This window comes from Lactuca saligna, chromosome 1 (genome assembly GCF_052625555.1).
Source record: "Lactuca saligna cultivar CGN05327 chromosome 1, ASM5262555v1, whole genome shotgun sequence".
In the NCBI taxonomy this organism is placed as follows: Eukaryota; Viridiplantae; Streptophyta; class Magnoliopsida; order Asterales; family Asteraceae; genus Lactuca; species Lactuca saligna.
In genome coordinates this window covers 2,462,442-2,482,533 of record NC_136417.1, presented here as the reverse complement: position 1 = coordinate 2,482,533, position 20,092 = coordinate 2,462,442, and the positions used below count along the sequence as shown (strand labels likewise).

At 30.1% G+C, this 20,092-nt stretch overlaps 3 protein-coding genes across 3 annotated transcripts; 1 reads left to right on the top strand and 2 right to left on the bottom strand.

Annotated features, from left to right (window-relative positions):
• Positions 1–978: 978 nt before the first annotated feature.
• On the bottom strand, positions 979–3,648 carry PUR7 (purin 7). Its single transcript, XM_078976814.1, has 11 exons — positions 3,184–3,648; positions 2,793–2,894; positions 2,580–2,709; positions 2,395–2,487; positions 2,227–2,315; positions 2,051–2,131; positions 1,747–1,926; positions 1,610–1,660; positions 1,485–1,531; positions 1,299–1,356; positions 979–1,213 (listed from the first exon to the last, which is right to left on the bottom strand). Exons 1-11 carry the CDS (start codon positions 3,505–3,507, stop codon positions 1,151–1,153), a joined length of 1,218 nt encoding a protein of 405 aa, XP_078832940.1. The 5' UTR covers positions 3,508–3,648; the 3' UTR covers positions 979–1,150.
• A 3,139-nt stretch (positions 3,649–6,787) lies between these two features.
• PEPKR2 (phosphoenolpyruvate carboxylase-related kinase 2) lies at positions 6,788–9,684 on the top strand. The gene is made up of 4 exons (XM_078976805.1): positions 6,788–7,009; positions 7,162–8,012; positions 8,586–8,882; positions 9,019–9,684. The coding sequence occupies exons 2-4, from the start codon at positions 7,238–7,240 to the stop codon at positions 9,399–9,401; spliced, it is 1,455 nt and encodes a 484-aa protein (XP_078832931.1). The 5' UTR covers positions 6,788–7,009; positions 7,162–7,237; the 3' UTR covers positions 9,402–9,684.
• Positions 9,685–12,755: 3,071 nt separating this feature from the next.
• On the bottom strand, positions 12,756–14,784 carry LOC145025634 (bet1-like protein At4g14600). The gene is made up of 5 exons (XM_078976793.1): positions 14,516–14,784; positions 13,791–13,875; positions 13,505–13,628; positions 13,261–13,317; positions 12,756–13,094 (listed from the first exon to the last, which is right to left on the bottom strand). Exons 2-5 carry the CDS (start codon positions 13,847–13,849, stop codon positions 12,933–12,935), a joined length of 402 nt encoding a protein of 133 aa, XP_078832919.1. The 5' UTR covers positions 13,850–13,875; positions 14,516–14,784; the 3' UTR covers positions 12,756–12,932.
• Between the last annotated feature and the right edge of the window lie 5,308 nt (positions 14,785–20,092).

Genomic DNA, 20,092 nt, shown 5'->3' with positions numbered 1-20,092 from the left:
CTTTGACTGTATCTAAATTCTAATCTACATGTAAAAAAGCAAGTCATTCACTTTAGTTCTTGATTTTTATTTCCAATTATAATAAACATCAAAATGACCGGAAACCATTACACAAGGATAAAATAATTATTATGCCTCCATTAATTTTACTACATGTGTACGACACTGTTAGCAGAAAACAGTGTAGTGTACAGTAACAATAAGAAGTTAATTAAGACCCGACAGTTTTCACAGTACCACATGACTTGAGCCAACAATGTTACTCCATGTCTCCAATTCCAGCCAACACTTGTACAAAATTCAACACAAAAAAACAAAATTAGTAATTTATAATTAATATAAAAGGCATCTAATGCTTCCACCTCGATCCTAACCTAGCCTGTATGAGTTAAGTTGAGGCTCGAGCATAGTTGCTCAAGGTTTTTATTTCTAGACATGAAAATATTTTCTATTTTTTCAATTTAAGTATGATTATAACTATAATGACTATTGAATAATCTACTTTTTGAAGTAAAATGGTTTTTACTAGAAGACACTCTGTACGACTTTCAGTCCATTAACTAATGTCCTTAGTAACTTAATTTTTCAAATTTGTCTATTAAACAAATAAAATAGAACTTAAATCGACTCATTGAAATAAGGCTAATAATTAAATATAGAACTTAAATCAACTCATCGATAACTAGTTTATTTTTATTTTTGAAGTTTATTCACTTGTTATATAACTAAAATACTATAAAACTGATCTCATGGGACTTCTTCACAAGTTCTTCAAATATACCCTTATATATACTACAAACTAGCTGAGTTTGCCAAATGCCCAAACACAACCTAAAGATTGTAACCAATCACAAAATACGATGGAGAAACAAATAAGTAGAGAATGGCAGCTACTTTTTTTTTACCAAACACTAGTACTTTTTCAGCTAACTTGTGCCAAACACAAACTTGAGGATTATAACCTGATCACAAAATACATTTGAGAATGCCAACAAAATATAACTTAAATTTTACCGATATAAATCGGTTACAAAAACAAGATCTACATTCAGACAACCTGATTTTGAGTTAAAACATTTTGGGAACCTAAGCTTCAAGAGCTCAGCCTTCCGTAACACGAAAACAGAGGACACTAAAAAACATCACATGGTTAAAAAGTAAGCGATGACAATGCATGTGAAACATTGCGAGTTATCCTATCATGTATAGGCTCCTGCACACACAACAAAAAAACAACACAACTTAGCCTCTTCACTTCACTCATTATTTAGCTACATTACAGGAGAGTTTCTTTTTACCGCTGTCTCGGGTATCTGAAATCTTGATTTTGTTATCGTCTCATACAAGAAAATGTATCTGCCATTCAAAAACATTATTCTTTATGCATTTTTACAACAACAGTGCTTAAAATTGCAACTAAAAGTACAATGGTTCAAATCAATCAATCAATAAGAATTACAATGGTAAGTGTAATCAAGGCATACCTCCAGGCTAGTTCAGTAACAAGCTCTTCAGGAGCATTGGGAAGAACCTAAATGATAAAAAAAAGAAATTGATATGAATCACATTTACCCAATCAACATTCAAACAGATAAATGTTAATATTCACCTTGTCCTCATAGGGATTGCAGTGATCTTTGAACCACAACCTCAAAAACTCCTAAAAACATTTCATATATCAAGCAAATTGTAAGGCTCCCATAAACAAATTTGGTGAGTAATGAAAGAGAAGGGTTGGACTTGGACCTTATCGACATTTTCGGGCTCAAGCCCATTGTTAAAGCGGGCCTCATAAGAATGGGCTAACCAGTATCTGCTTGAGTCAGGTGTATGGACCTCATCAATCAATAGCACTGAACCATCAGGACCCTTTCCAAATTCATATTTTGTATCCACTAATATCACACCATGTTCTAACGCCACACGCTGCAAATCAAAAACAAAGGCTAAATGCAAGAAATAGCAATGTACTTTCATTTTTTTTGTTTATTTTAAATCTTTTTGTTATTTGAAAAATATTTGTGCCAATAAAGAAATAAGACAAAATCACCTGGCCATACTCGAACAAACTCAATGCTTTCCTACTTGCTTCATCATAATCAGCTTGACTCATCAGCCCTTGCTGGACAATCTGCAAGATAGATATTTTACCCAAGGGCATTTTTGACATTTGGTTAAACAACTTCATTATACAAAATAGAGAAGAAAAGAGGACAATACACAAACCTCATCTGGAGTAATAGGAAGGTCATGATCTGCTGCTTTAGTAGTTGGTGTGATTATATTTGCAGGTAGCCTCTCGTTTTTCACCATTCCTGATGTCACATATGTTGGTATGTTAAATCCCAAAATAAATAAAAAAAGAAAAAAATTCAGATTTTTTTTACTACAAACCTTCAGGAAGAGCATTGCCACAGTAATTTCGCACCCCATTCTTGTATACAGTCCATAATGATGTATCCGTGCTTCCAGTCACATAGCCTCTTACTAAAAAGTTGGGACATTTCAATTTACAAAAGGAATAGAATGATAAACCATTAGGGGGAAAAAATCCTTAATGTTAATGTGGGCGCACATACCAACAAATTCTACAGGGAAAACAGAGCATTTCTTTGCAATAGTAACGTTTTTATCAGGAACTGCTATTATTGCATTTGGGGCAATGTGCTGAGTTTGGTTGAACCACCATAAACTTGTGTCATTAAGAACCTGCAAAATATTAAAATTTTCAACCAACCTTGTAAAATTTTAAACTAAATGAAATGAACGAAGATAAGAGGGAGAAGAATTACCTGGCCTTTGAATGGAATCGAAGCAAGAACCCTATCAAATGCGCTTTGTCGATCAGTTGTGACTAGAACAAGATAATCTCCCCCGTCATAAATATCTCTAACCTATAAAATGTCAAAAAGTTAACCAATTTCAGATCCATGAATGCAATTTATAAACGCTACCATGGTTACAGAAATTAGGGGAAAGTATTGCAGAATATCGATGAGCCATGCATGTCCCAAAACATAATTAAAGTTCGCATCTTGCTTAAAACTTCACGCCACTTCATGATTTCTTTTGATTTTACTTCCAAAATAGCCGAACAATTTGATCAGATGGTTGCTATTGTTACCGGGATCGATTCTTTTGGAGAAATAAAGACGGGGAACAAAGGAATACACAGCTTTTTACCTTGCCTCTTGTTTTAGATTTGAGAGAAGGGATGGTAAGATGAAGATTCGTCTCAGAAAGGCAATTCGAAAGCGAACTTGTTGCAGCAATCATAACTTCATCTCTACGGTCACTGCTTGTTAATGCATTTAAACTCAGCCCATCTTCTTGCTGCTTGGTTGCCATTACAATGGAAATCTTCGGCAATCTCTTCGAAAGTTGAGTGATCTTTAAATGAGATTTCGATGATGATGATAAAGGCAAATTGTTATTGATTGAATACGATGACGATGAGGAGATGATGGCTAGGGTTTTGGAAGGGTTTAAGCCTGGGATACACGCCATCCTTTTTCAAATTGACGACACGGTTATTCTCCTGCCTTCTCGAATTTGTGGCTTCACACCACACTTTTGTAGGAGAGACCGAGAAAGATGGTGACGGGTATGAATCTTAACCGAGAATCAATGCTCAAATTCGATTAAAAACGGAGAGCTAGGGTTTGGAGATTGTTAATTATAATTTATAAGTTTATAACCAAATTTTAGATATAAAGTGTTGCACTTTGAAAAAAAAAAAAACATGTATTTGAATTCAATTAAAATTAAGGTAAATTAAGATAAGAAAAAAATAATCTTAACCCTATTTATCTTTCCAAGTTTTAAGTAAAAATTTGGACCAAATTAATCACTATTTGGCATATGACATAGCAGAAATTATTTACGGAAATTTTTATATCAACATTGTTTTAAGGATTTTCGCAAATAATATCTAAAAAAATCTCAACTATCTACGATAAATAGGGCATCGATAGCTACCCTATCTATCCTTTCTGAGTTTTTTACACATTAATGTTGCATATTGTGACAAATTCTCTAAAAGACGATACAATCTACATATTACAATAAGTTTTATCGTTGTTTTAATGTTGTGTTACGTTTCTTTATATATGCAAATGTCGTTTTCTCACATATCTATAATATTTTTTCCATATGTCATTTACGAAAATGTCAGAACTATCTCACAAAACAACATTTTCTTACACGTTTCTTACCTTTTTGCAAATGACATGCAAAAAATATTATTTTTATATCAAACTCTAAAATATCAGCTTTATATAATCCGATTTTTTAGATTTGAGTTTAGATACCTTGAAATTTTGAAACCATATTTTTATTCGAAAAAATTGTATCATTTCACTATAAAATTCTTGAAAATAAATATTATAAAATTAGATATATTCAATAAATTCCTATAATTATCAACTCGAAATATGAAAAAATCCGACATAAAATAAGTCCAAAATGAACTTAGAGGCTGTTTGGTAGGATCTGAATTTTTAATAGCTGAATTTTTAAGAGGTCTGAATTTCTAAGAGGGTCTGAATTTTTAAGATCTGAATTTTCAAATGCTGTTTGGTTGGAACCTCTGAATTTGTTGTGCTGAATAATAAAAATGACAATTTTACCCTTCTTTATGATTTCTTTCAATTACAACATAATTTCAACCTTTTTCTTATTAAGGAATCATACTTTGAAAGCTATAAGAAGTTCTATCATTCTATTTTCAATCTTTTAATAGAAAAATACAATGCAATAATAATCTAATAACTAGAAATATAATGCTACTTCTTGTTACAATAGTCCGATCAACCAAATTTCATTCCCGTTTAATATCACCATGTGAAAACCAACCATTTTGTAACGTATAAAAAATAATTAATTGCCAGCAAGATCTTCAACTTCATGAAGTATCTTCAAATCGACCTATTATGCATTCATTACAACACATCAACCTGTTAAGCAAACCTAATGCTGATAAATCATCAACCTGTTATACCCATTATCAAAAACAAGTCAATAAAGATTTAAAACCTATGATTTGATTATAATGATTCAGAATCAGAACAACTTTCCATTAGCAAAAATCAAAACCATTGATTCCAAAAATACACTTGCTGATTCTAGAAAAAACCATAGCAAGTTTCATAAAAATAACAATCCTAACAACCGATGGAAAGGAACCAGTCTTCAAAATCATGTGTCAAAGTTAACAACAAATTAGGGGATACGATTTCATGTGTAGACTTCAATCCATCACACTGAAAAGATAAATACTAAAAACAGCATCACAGTAAAAAAACCCACAAAGACCAAAAAGAGCATCACGATTTCAAGTGTAGACTTCAATCCAATACCGATTCCAGAAATGGGTTCTTAAATTAACCCTAGAAGAAAGTCGATTTTAGAGAACCATTACCTGATGCTGTTGTCGACGAGATTAACGGGGATAGAGGGCGGAGCAGGTTGTAGCGTACAGCCGTACCTGATGTTGTTATCGACGAGATTAACGGGGATGGAGGGCGGAGCAGCGGCGGCGCAGGAAACGGCTCTAGTGGAGGCGGTGACCGGCCGGTGGCAAGAGTAGAGGCGGAGGGTTGCAGGTCGTCGGAGATGGTTAGGAGGGAAGAAGATGTTGTCTCGTGAAATAGAACAGAGGAGAGGGAATACGCTTTTGGGCAAAACGGGAAAGAGCGTGCCTTTTTTATTTTTCAGATACAACGCCAAGTCTGAAAAATTAAGAGGTTTTTTTGAGTTTAAGAGGTAAAAAATAAGATGCTACCAAACACCCTATATCTGAATTTTTAAGAGACAGCCTCTTAATTTCTCAATTAAGAGGTAAACAAACAGCCCCTTACTCCGATTTTTGTGCACCTCTAAAGCTTAAGCATATGTTTATCAAGATGGAATGAAATGGCCAAAGAATAGAACAAAAAAATTGTAATAAAATAAGCAAATCAATAAAATAGGGCATTATATTCTATTATGATGTATGGATCGAAAGAACAAATGAGTCATTCAAACATGTTTTTTATAAATACATATAAACCCATTTTTTGTAAAATTGATAAATAAAAAAATTTGTTTTTATAATAATAAATGTTAATTAAAGAAATAAATATCGTTCAATAAAGTGCATATAAACATAATTTATTTGGTTTAAAGTATATCTTATATGCTTTACAATAATTAAAAAAGTTATCTATTTAAAAAATTATAAAATATAAAGTTATATCTAATAAAATTTAGAGTATATTTATAATATAAAATATATTTATTTGGAAAATATAAAAATATATTAATTGAAGTTTTGAAATTTTTAAGAAGATTATTAAACATATTTTTTTTTCATAACATTCAATTCTATTTTCGATTACTAAATTCTGAACGCATCCTAATTTGGATACGCTAATTATACTATTCATTATTTCGAATACGCGATGGTAAATGAACATAAATGTGGTAAAATAATTAAAGACCCGTAATAACAAAAAATATGTTGCATTCATGTGTACTTTTATTATCTCAATGTCACATAGCAGCATATTATAAATTTCCCTTACCAAAAATTATTTTATGTAGCTTAGAAAAAATAGATGAGAGTATATTACTTTTTTATGCATAAACACATTTTCCAAAAACGTAATATGCACTATTATTATTATTATTATTATTATTATTATTATTATTATTATTATTATATACATTAATTTATTAATATTTAATTTAATAAAGAAATACGGGGTAGAAAAGAAAAGAATAGAAAACGCATCCGGGTCGTTGGCATTTGAGACACGTCGATTCCATCTATAAAAAGGCATTTCGCTAAACCCCCTCCAAATCTACGCATACCCAGATCTTCATCAAACAACCGATCCATCCATCAATGGCACCCGAGTGTTTTAGGGCTTCTTTCTACCTTCAATTCCATCAAACACTTGTTTATTTTCCCCTACATCTCTGCCTAACTCATTGAATCTGCATTCCCCGACACAGCCGCTTCTTCGAGGTTCATCTCCTTGCCCTAATTTTCGTTTTAATTTTACTTTGATATAATATTATTTAATACCATTCCATCATACACCCAAATCGATCCGCATGCAATTTACTTATTTTTTTGGGTTATCTGCTATTAATCTTTGTGTTTTTTATGGCGTGTAGGAGCGAATCAGGGTGTTCTTGGCATCGCAAGTGAAATTAGGTTAGGTTTATATAGATATTTAGTTTAAGGGTTTTGATGAGGAAGAAGAGAAAAGGTAGTGACCTATTATGGAGTGATAATAGAAAGGAAATCGTGGAATCAACCGGTGATTCAGAGTCTTTGATATCAAATCTCAAGTGTCATTACTCTTTAGAAGATTATGTTAGATTGAAAAAAAGGTGTTGTAAGGAAGACGTGATCTGTGGTGGCGGTGATTCTAATGGATCATGCAAGAATAGGCTTGCTGGTATTGCTGCCACTGCTCCTCCCTGTGCAACCTCGTCTCTGGTTTTATCAGGTAGAGGGATTAAGCGGAAAATTGGGTGTATCGATGTAGCTACTCAAATGGGTAGGAAGAACAAGATCGCAGAGGATTATATTAAGGGTGCGACGATTGGGAAAGGTAAATTTGGGTCTGTTTGGTTATGTAGGTGCAGGGTTAGTGGTGTGGAGTTTGCATGCAAAACATTGGTGAAAGGTGAGGAGACAGTTCATAGGGAGGTTGAGATAATGCAGCATTTGTCAGGGCATCCAGGAGTTGTGACATTGAAAGCAGTGTATGAGGATTCAGAATCATTTCATCTAGTTATGGAGTTATGTTCAGGAGGTAGATTGATTGATCAGATGACAAAGGAAGGTCGGTATTCTGAGCAAAGAGCTGCTAATATATTCAAGGAGTTGATGATGGTGATTAAATACTGTCATGATATGGGTGTGGTCCATCGGGATGTGAAGCCAGAGAATATTCTTTTAACAGCTTCAGGGAAAATTAAGCTTGCAGATTTTGGCTTGGCAATGAGGATCACAAATGGTACGCTAGTCTAAATTTATGTGGTTTTCTTTTTTTATCTTGCTTAAAGTCACAATGAATTTTCATTTGCCTTTTGAGAAACCAAAAGAAACGTTAATAGTACTTACTGTCTCTTAACACAAAGACTTCCCAACCCTTTCAAATTTATGGAGCTTTCATGCATTGTGGTCACCTTTTTTATATCATTCATGCGTCAATACTTACCCATCAAAATTTTGAATTACGTTATTTAGGAATTGGGATTTCATTGGTAATAAATAAAGTTGATTGTTTGATACAAAACTGTGAAATTGTATTTTTGGTAAAGCTAATTGTTTGATGTCTTCATGAAGTATCACTAACATATGCTAACTCAATCTCTCAACTTCAGTGTCCACAGGCTGGTGAAAATCTGATACAGTGGATTTTTGGAGTTAGGTTGTAAAAGGTCATGTAAAGAAGCATTTTAGGAAAAACTTAGCAAACATACTTTGATTCATATGTTTATTATAGTATATATATACTACTTTCATTTCTTGTTGTTATCTTTTTGGTTCTAAAATTTATATATTTTTTTTGTAATAATAATAACAGGTCAGAGCTTAGCTGGATTGGCTGGAAGTCCAGCGTATGTTGCACCAGAAGTGATAATAGGGAATTATTCAGAGAAAGTAGATGTATGGAGTGCTGGAATTCTTTTGCATGCACTTTTAGTTGGTGTTTTGCCATTTCAAGGAGACTCTTTGGAAGATGTTTTTGAGGCAATCAAAACTCGGGAACTCAATTTCCACACCGGAATCTGGGATTCCGTTTCCAAACCCGCCCGTGATTTGCTCGAACGCATTCTCACCCGGAATGCTGATTCCAGAATATCAGCCGAGGAAGTACTAAGTAAGTTTCTTAATTTTTTTTTACTAAATAAAAAAAAAAAAAAAAAAAAAAGCCAAAGTGCAATATAATACAACACTTGTACTTCAACAGAATTCCATTTCCTTTTCTTTAATACACATGGTGGTTGTTTTTTCAGGTCATCCATGGATTATATTCTACACGGAGCGCAATTTAAGGTCTCTATCATTCAAGTCAAAGTCAAAGCAGCAGCATGTGATAACAGCCACTGCATCTGCATCAACTGTAGTGGAGTTGGAATCAAGTAGAAAGAAGAAGATGGTGATGATGGATGATGGAATGAAGAAGTCATCATCTCCATTAATATTGTTAACAACATCAGTTTCAGAAGAACAGGTTGAGGATGAGGATGATGATAGTGGTTTGGTTGATGCACTTACAGTTGCAATCTCTCATGTCAGAATATCAGAACCCAAGAGGAGCCGATTGTGTGTGCCCACAAGTCCCATTAGAGAACAGTGCTCCTCTACAACTAATAACCACCTCTGCAAAGCATGTTGACTTTACTTGACTCTCTCTCTCTCTCTCTCTAACTTTGACTTACTACTGAAAGCTTAATGAAGAATGAAGAAGTTGGTATATATAGTGAATGTAAATATAAGCTAGTAATGATGATGATGATTTATGTAGATTGGTTTGGAGGGCCTGCTATTATTGTGATATGTTTGCTTGCTCTTTTTCTTATATTCTCTTGTCTTTCTAAATCTGGAAACTTTAGCAAGCAAGCACAGACTCTGAATGAATATGAATACTAGTAATAAATTGTTCAAATGGGTTTGATCAATATCGATTTTCTTTATCTTTAAGCGTAAAAGTTGGTGTGAGCTATTACTTGAAGTCTTATTTAAGAGATGATAAATGCAATATCTGTTTTTTTTTCGTCATTAAATTTATGATGATGTTGCAAGATCAATTTATCCAAATTCTAATGTTATAATGAAGGGAGAGAGTGCCAAAGATGAAGAATACTTATACTTTTGATGAAAATTTTGCAATTTGATTCGTTTTTTTGTCTATATACCTCCACGAATGAAGGTTTGTGTTATGAATTGAATCTCATATATCCAGCAAACAATGCTTGTTTGGCAATCCTGGAATAGATCATGAAGTGAAAGCACTCAACTAATCTGGTCAGCAATGGAGAATTAGAATCTCAAACTGAAGTAATACAAGTTATTGGTATTTCAATACCCGAACAAGATACATCAAAAGGACCTGATATTGTACAAGAAGCCTAATCCGATCCTAAACCATTGGATTCTCCAACAGATGATTGGTCAACAGCTTCCCAACAACCCCGTATCCAACATATGGAAGAAAAGAAACCAAATAATAACGTTCATGATGATGTTATGTTCCATCATAAACATGAACACCAAAAGCAAACATACAAAACGCACACATCTAGGATGTTGAGCGGGTGTTTGGGTTAGCTTCTCAAAATAGCTTTTTAAAAAACTAATAAGCTAAAAATGTGGTTGGGTGTCTAAAAGCTAGAAAATCTTAGGTTTTTCTTCATTTTACCTTTCAAAATTGATTTTCTAACCTAAACATTTTTTAAAAACAGTTTTCCAAAAAAACCATAAGATAATAAGCATTTTTCTTAAAATCAATTTTATGATAAAAACAACTAACTCAAACACATCACAGTTGAGATGTACAACCCCTAAGCACAGGGTTATCAGATACATAGCCACATCAATTTTTACCTGGCTGAAAAAAGTTTTTTTTGAGCAAGTCAACATAGACTTTAGGGTGCAAAAAAACAAATAAAAGACCTTTCGAATCAAATGTGAAAAATGCATAGGTTTAAGTAACATTAAGCTTTTAGAAAAAGCAAAAGTTTATTTTAAAGTAATGAGGGGTTACTTTGTAATACATTCTAGAAGGTGGACAATCGACACTTTCCTCATTTTGGCATTTTTCTTTTTATTATCCTTCGAAATGATGGTTTATTCTTTTTAATAAAGTGATTTGGGACTTGAAAAAGTTAAATACACTTTGGACGACCTTTTGCTCGTTTAACCCTATCTTTTTAAATCGACATTGTCTTTGTGTATCTAGATAAATAAGGAATTCTACCTATTAATGTAAGCAAATAAACCACATAAGTAAGTATTTTTTATTTCAATATTAGGTGTAACACTCATGTATTATATGAATTATTTAAAAAATTAAATATAAAGGTCTAAATATTTAATAACTTTGGATTTATAAGAAAATAAAAAAAAATTATTAAAATTGATTTTTCTTTGAAATTTAATTAAATAAACAAAATAAACTAATTAGCTTTAATTTGACAATTTTAAAATAAGAATGTAATTCATTAATGAAATTGATATTCATTTATTATTATATTTATTGTAATTATTATATTAATTTAATGTGAAATTTATTAAAATAGAAAAACTCACATGTAGAAAAGAAATTAATTCAAAATAACCATGACATTTGGCAAATTGAATGAAAATATAACATGTAGCAAAAAAAAACATTCATTTATTAGAGTAGACTAATTGTGAGACTCATGTATTATATGTGTTAATTAAAAAAAAAAAAGTTAAATATGAAAGTTTAAATATTTGTGAACTTTGATTTTATAAGAAAAAAAATAATAAATTATTAAAATCGAAATATTTTTTATCTTTTAAGTTTAAATAAAAAACTAATTAGATTTAATTTAGGAATTTTAAAATTAAAAAGTAAATTCATTAATGAAATTGATATACATTTATTGCTACATTTAATGTAATTATTAGGTTAAAATATTAGGTGGAATCTGATAAGTAGAAAAACCCATAAAATGAAATGTGAAAAAAAAAAAAAATTCAAAAAAACACAAAATGATATTTGACAAATTAAATAAGAATATAATATGGCAAAACAAAACCCTCATTTTTTAGAGTAGATTGTATTGATGTGACAAATGATAATTTTTATCAAACAAAACGAATTCATGCCAAGAGCACATCATCATTTGATCAACATATTTTTTGTTTGCCAACAGATACATTCTTAGAGCAACTTCAACCATAAAACACGAAATTGATGATTGTTTAACACTAAAATGGTGTTTGCATTCCAACCAAACACTAAAATTGTGGTTTTTAGAGGCCATGTAGCTTGACCTTCATATTTGGTATGTGAATCTATCCCAAACACTAAAATGATGTTTTTTAAAAGTTGATTGGAATGAGAACATCATTTTATTGACCTCTATAATTGTGTTTTAGTGGTTGGTTGGAGTTGGTCTTATGAGATGCATTTGATAAAAAAAAATAATAATAATAAGAATTTATATCTATAATTATATACAAAAAAATATGAAAACATCTTCTTACGTCGAGGGAATTGCACGTATAGAGATTCAAAAAAGAATCGACATGATCCAAATCATAATCTATATGGAATTTCCAAAAATCTTAATTAAAAATCGACCCCAAGGAATCGAAAAAAGAATTTCATTCTGTAAATAGAAAACTTAACATTGCTATCACACGAATTGAAAAGCCTTATGAAAACCCTAATATTCTTGCAGTATTTATAACATGCAAATTAAAAAATAGTTTCTTTTCGCGCAAAGCAATGAAAAAGACTATAGAACTAACTGAACAAGCAGATACAAAAGGAATTCAAGTGCAAATTGCAAGACATATCGATGGAAAAGAAATTGCAATGTTGAGTGGATGAGAGAGGGGAGAGTTCCACTACAAACCATTCGAGCTAAAACTGATTATTGTTCCTATACAATTTGAACGATCTATGGGGTATTAGACATCTAATTTTGGATATTTATAGACATATTTTTAACAATCATATCAACCACATCACAATAAAGAAGAGGAAGCATAAATATAATATAAAGAAGGGGAGAGAACTTTACTGACTTTATGGTTTTATAGAGTTATGCAGAAGTAAGTTATAATCTTTACATATGAAACAAAACACGTTTTCTTTTTAGGTAGTATTTGCAATTCTGTCTTTTTTCATGAAAGGAATAATAAAAAGGAGGTCTGTTGTTGATAGGTGAGCTCATCTTCTTGAAAACTTAGACCAGAAATAAACGAGCATTAGACAAAAAAGAGCAAAAAGAACAACATGCAAAACATGGGTTGAACCAGACTGAACAATGCTTTTGTTTAATTTCCTCATGTTGTTCTTCACTCCTGCTTGTGCTTTTATAAGTGTCATTTGCTGCAACAACATTCAAATTCTAATTAAATTCACAACATCATCAACTCAGATAACCTTCCAATTTTAGCATCAAATAACAATCTACTTCCATTTATTCATAGATAAATAATTAAGAAAATCACACAGCAACTTAAAATATATATATATACCACATCAAGAAACATACCAGCTGATTGATAAAGTCATTCTGGAATTTGGCCTCTGACTCAATCTCTGATGCCACCTGTAATGCAACAATAATATTTGATTTTAGAATTTGCGATTTGTTTAGCATTTATTTTGTTATACACATAAACAATGATATGGTATACTTTGGTAAACAAACATCCACCAAATACAGTATATCAATATATCAGAAAAATATAATGTGAGGTCATGTAACATAAGAAACTGATATAAAAGTTGCTTACATTTTTTAACTGTCTAACTTGCTTTCGGAGGCCACTGATCTCATCATCCAGATCAGCATGCATTGGATCAATACGCAGCTGAATTTCATCAGAACCAGTCGCTTGTCTGGTGCTAAGTCCTTCTCTGTGAACAAGTTTGAATTTGTCAACATGTTTATATGAGTACTAATAAGATCAAGTTAGGGCTTAAATGTTTACTTGTTTTCTTCTTATAGGCAATTAAGCTTTTTATGGTTATTAGGCCTATTATATCACTGAGAAAAAATAAATTCAAGAAGATAAGCACCTGGATCTATATGGAGCAGCACCATAGTAGCCACCACCTCTGTTAGAACTGGACGCCATTCAACAAGAAGAAAAACAAAGGAATCCTGAACAAAGAAGTGAATAAGATCACGTTGCTGAAAGCATATTATGTATAATATGGAAAATCAGGGAGAATCATAAACCCGATTCTTTTTCCAAAGTGAGACATTAAGATTCTAAAATATAACTTTTCATGTACAGAACCCTTGCACTTCATGTACTGATGCTTTTTACCATTTGGTTGTTGATTTGGTGAGGTTGTTTGCCATAATCCACCATTGTTTCCCACTGATTTATATTGACTAATGATATTTCAACAACTTTTAGCCGTTTTCAATCTCAAACAGTAAGTTCCGAAATCATAGCACAGAGCACATACAGCCTAATTTACGCAATCGGACATACAGATACGCACGAACACCATACGATATAAGATGAAAAGGGCGTAAAAGTAATTGTAAAAGCAAGTAGGTTATGTCAGGAGCAACGTTGTAATCACTGATCGCAAATCAACACGAATACCATGTATTCATGATCTGGAATATGAGGATCAACTTGTAAAATAAAATTTTCATAAGCCCATTTTCCTAGGGTTCAAGTTATGTAGAAATTTCATGCATAAGTAAACGACTTTTTCAAAAAATTTATCCAAAGAGACATTCAGATCCATAAAATTGAACGGGAAATTAAACTTTAAACTCTTACAGATTGAAATCGTGATCCGTATCAGCCGCAAAGATCGGAGACGAACAAGGTCAAAATCGGAGATCTGGTTCTACAATTTCGAGAGAAAACTGAAACTTCCGATTCGATTAATCGAATCTCACTGTTGTAATCCTTGTTTTCAATTACAACTTGTCCCAATTCTGAAAATTGTAAGCCGTTTCAAATACAACTAGTCCTTTCCTGGAAAACGGGTAAGATTGAGCTCTCGCGTTCGTGCCTTCGTGGGATGTTCTTTTGGACGGGTCGGGTTCGATCCATACGATGGGAAAAAACCCAAAATAATTTTGTTTTTTAAATAATAACCTAAATAGTTTCACTAAATAAAAGTTTGATTTGAATTATTTGGGTAACTGACATAAAATATTAGTTTTATCATTGAACGTGTTTTACATCCAATGAAATCGGATGTTTTGTTTAATTTATTTATTTCTATAATTTTAGTCGATTTTTAGATATCCTACCGCTTATATGATATCAATAAAACCCTTGAGTTTTCAAAATTATTCGGATTTACTCTTAAGTTTTCAAAAATATTCAAATTTACTCTTACTTTGATTGTTATTATTAATATTATTATTATTATTATATATTTTTAATACATTTTTAAATGTATAAAAATATTTTTATTAATATATATATATATATATATATATATATATATATATATATATATATATATATATTTCAAAGCCTGTGTATTCCACTAAAAACGTACTTATATATTAAAAATATATTTATTTGTATTCTGTATGTATATATCAAAACTATTTTATAATGCGTAGATAAATTGGATCCATAAGATTTTAAAACAAAGTCTTAAAACAAGGAGAACAATATTTAACCACTGGATTTAATTAAATTTAATTTAGATGGTATAAATTAAAAGATGGAAGTTGATCCATATGAATAAAAATTGACCAATAAGAAACAAATACTTTCATTTAACCCATCACACATTGTCTATAAATTGATCTCATACTCACTATGTTATTTTAAACCTCTTTTTTTCTCTAAAAATCAGTTTCCGCCGAAGCTAATACACTGACCCTTTGACGCCCCCTCTGATGACCCAACCTTCATGAATAAAATTCATAAAAACTCTATACTCCACTGATACTGTCTTCCTCTGATGACCCAATCTTCATCAATAAATTCCATAAAAACTCTATACTCCACTGATACTGTCTTTAACAATACCTTTTACGTCTACCTACTGCTAAAAACGGATTCAACATTCAACAACCTTAATCTAAAACACCAAACTTCGTACAACAACCACTCACCGTTGTTGCACCACCTCCACATTAGCAGTCCACCTCTCTTATTCTCCCATCGTGTCACTTTCTCTCTATGCTAGTCCTACATCTAAAAACGCACTTACCGCATTATCCTTACCACCACTGATAACAGTATTCACCACTGATCCAAAGTTATAAATCGATCATCAACACAACCTTTTATCTTCAACATGGTCACTCTAGAAAGACCTTAAATAGTGTCAGATCTAGGGCTCTTACGACCATGATTTTGTTTCTGTTTGTAGAATGATATTTTTTATCTTTGTTTTTGTTAATGGCTTATTAGTTTTGCATCTACATGTAGATCGATGGTTCTTGGATATCTAATTTTGTGAAATGTCTATAGATTGACGTTTTTACCCTTTATAGTGGAAAAGTGGTGTTACGGAAGAAAGTTATGTATACAGTTCATTATTTTCATATCTATCTTTATTTTTATTAATGGATTCTTAATCTTTATAAACTTCTATGATTAATGTTCATCTCTTTGAAATGTTTTGTTGAAGCTTTTATAAGATACACAAAATCTAGAACAAATAAGATTTTTGATCATATTTTTGCAATTTGAGTTGTATACATATGTTCATTTTTTTCATTGTCTGCTTTATAAACTTTAGAATGGAATAATGCTTTGAGGTTTAAATTATATTTTATTTAAATAATGTAAAATGATATATTGATATTGTAAATAAGAAATCTTGAATTTATTAAATGTATTTTTTTATTTGACAGTGTATGTTGTGCTCCAGAATGCAGATTATTTTAATCTATACCTAATCTTTGTTATCTGGACAAATCAAAGTAATTATGTTGTTCAATTTATTTGGATATTACAGTGTACTTTGAATAGAAAACAAATAAAATGGCAAATTCAAACATTTATAATATTTGATGGTGTGAACTTTGTATTACCAAAAAATTAAAAGCATATGGTTTGGTTTAGTGTGTTTGGAAAATTATTTAGCTGATAGGATAGAATAATGAATCGATATTTGTATCAATCACCTTCTTATGATGTATTTATCACCAATTATGGGTTGAAACAATAGGTTTTTATAAATTTACTTTACGATCTGTTAACAGACATCAACAATATTATTTTTTAGATATTTTAATTTATTCTCTTTTATATTGCATTGTTATTAAATCAACCATGTAAAATTATATGTATCTACCATCAAAATAATCATAGCTGCTTTCTTATATTTTTAATTAATTTTTTTAAAAAAGTTATTATTTTTTTTAACTTGTCAATATTATTCAATAAAATCTCTACATTTTTCTCCAACAAAATTTTTAGATCTCCAACTCTAATTGACAAAATTTTACATGTAAAACATATATTAAAAAAATTGATTTAAAGTATATACAAGGATATAATACTTAAAACATTAAACAAGTTAAATCACATCATAATAATAATAATAATAATAATAATAATAATAATAATAATAATAATATTATTATTATTATTATTATTATTATTATTATTATTATTATTATTATTATTTAATTTTATAATATAATATATATTACATTTATAATATTTAGATATAAGAAATATAACTTTCATAACAAAAAATAATATATATATATATATATATATATATATATATATATATATATATATATATATATAATATATATAATAAAATAATCGATAATTTTTATGTTATTATTTATTTTCACTCTTGTATTAAATATCAATTGTCTATTTGTTACTTAATAATTACAATGTATAATTAACTTGATATATAAATATAATTTATACATTGTACAATAAATTTAATAAGAAATGATAAAGTAGTTTCATATAGTTCAAATTAGCCATAATGAATATGTTTAAAGCATTTCTCAATTTTCAAAAACAAACTGCAAAAAGATATAATGAAGCAGTAATATTTTTTAAAACTATCAAAAAGATGTCTCTAGCATATTGGTTTGATGGTCATTAAGTGCACAAGAAAGTAGATGATTTATGGTGTTTAATAGGTTATATACAAATTTTATTATATTTAATTTATTTTAAGATTTGACAAAGGCCTTATATTATATTAATAATTAAAAAGAACCTAAGAAACGATTTTCTAAATCATTTTCAATTTATATATATATATATATATATATATATATATATATATATATATATATATATATATATATATATATATATATATATATATTTCAACATATAGTATTCAATATCTTATGTATAAACGAACAAATACTATAGAGCCAAACGAACCATGAATGTTTAAAAAGAACCTAAGAAACGATTAACTTAATCAATATTTATAAATACAACATAACGAGTTCGACAATAATTATAACAACTATAATATATAAACATATGTTTTAACACATTTACACAATATCACAAAGTAGATTAGGAAATAGGAATAACCACTTAAATCTATATAATAGTAATTTGCGTCACATTGAGTTGCTGAAAAGCAACTATTTCTCGTACTAGCAAATAGAAATTAATCGCCGAATATCAAATGTTATAAAAAAGAATTTTTTTGGCTCCACTGTTCGTCTAGAGACAGCTAATCATCGAACATATATATTCACCGACATAATACTATATGTCGAATGCAAGGCTGACTCTATTTGTATCTCAACAAAGATAGGGCTTAGGGCCCCACTTAATCAAATACCCAATACCTATTACATCTAATGTCCATATTAAATTAGTGAATCTAGATCGATATCCTTCACACACGCCTCAAAAATTATGTTCATTTTCTTTTACAAGCAACCATTCTTCTTCTTCTCCATTCTCAGACTTTGAATCTATGATTAGCGATTACGATTCTAGGCTCCTTTTCCATTCTCGGCTAGTCGGCTTCTCCATAACAACATAACTGATATTCTGATAACTCCTTCTCACGATTTGTACTTTTGTAGGTAAACTCCATTGTTCAAAAATCAAAACAATCACAATTTGATCATCTGAACTTTGAAGGAAAGATTTAAAGATCGATTATTTGTCATCTACTCATCTGATTATCTATCACTAAAGATAAACCGCATCAACCCATTGTTCAAAAATTTATGATATTTCTCAAACTAAAGTTCACTGTTACACTTCAATGGTATTTTATAATTTCAGTTATACTTTATTACTTTGTGAATCGTGAATTGTAACAAAAAGGACCCCAAAATTTAGGTTCGCTTAGAGCCCCAAAACTTGTTGAGCCGCCCCTGGCCGAATGAAGAGTAATGGACGGGAAACTAATCGCCGCAATGAAACAAATCGAGAGGAAAAATTGATGACCGTCAAAAGGAAATTAACTTTCGTCCAGATATCAATTAGATTTTATTAATTTAAAAAAATATATAATTAACATATTATAACATAAGAACAATTGAACTTGAAAGCAAAATAAAAAAATAAAAAAAAGATGATACGAAAAATGATACACCAAATCTATATGTAAAGGTAAAATCTATATATAAATTTTGACAAAAATATTAGATAGTAGAATTGCCTATACCCTATACTATATCCCGAATGAAGAGTAAATTCTGACAAATGATACACCAAATTAATACATATACCGAATGAAGAGCAATAAATTAAAAAAAGTATATTACCCTATCAATTTAAAATTATCGCTCTTAAGTAGTTTCTCTATACACAATATTAATTATTATTATTATTATTGTAAATCCATACATTGATTATTGATTATTTATTATTTTTTTTATTCTTATGTTAACTTTTATATATATATATATATATATATATATATATATATATATATATATATATTAGCCGTCTACCCGCGCAAAGCGGCGGACGACGAATAATTTAATCTCTTTAGAGTTAAAACCATTTTGCGTTCACTTCGAGAAATGAATATTAAATAACATATATTTTTCAAGAGCATTACCATACCATATTAAGAGGGTGTTTGGCTAAGCTTTTTTTAAAACAACTTATTAGGTTCCATCACTATAAGTTAAAAAAGTGTTTTGATTAAAATAACTTATTCCGGTGGTGAACCTCTAATATATCATTTTTTTTCATAAGTTACCATACATTTACTTATTAACTTATAAGCTAATAAACTAATAAGCAATAAGTTTTTTTTGCCAAATACCCCCTAAATGGTTATTACTTCCAATTATACATACCCAAACCACTTGTACTGTTTATCGTCCTTTTTTTTCGTTTTCCTTAATTTTTTTATTAATTTAATGTCCTACTAAGTAAAATGCTAAAATATGTAAATAATAGTTTATAAAAATA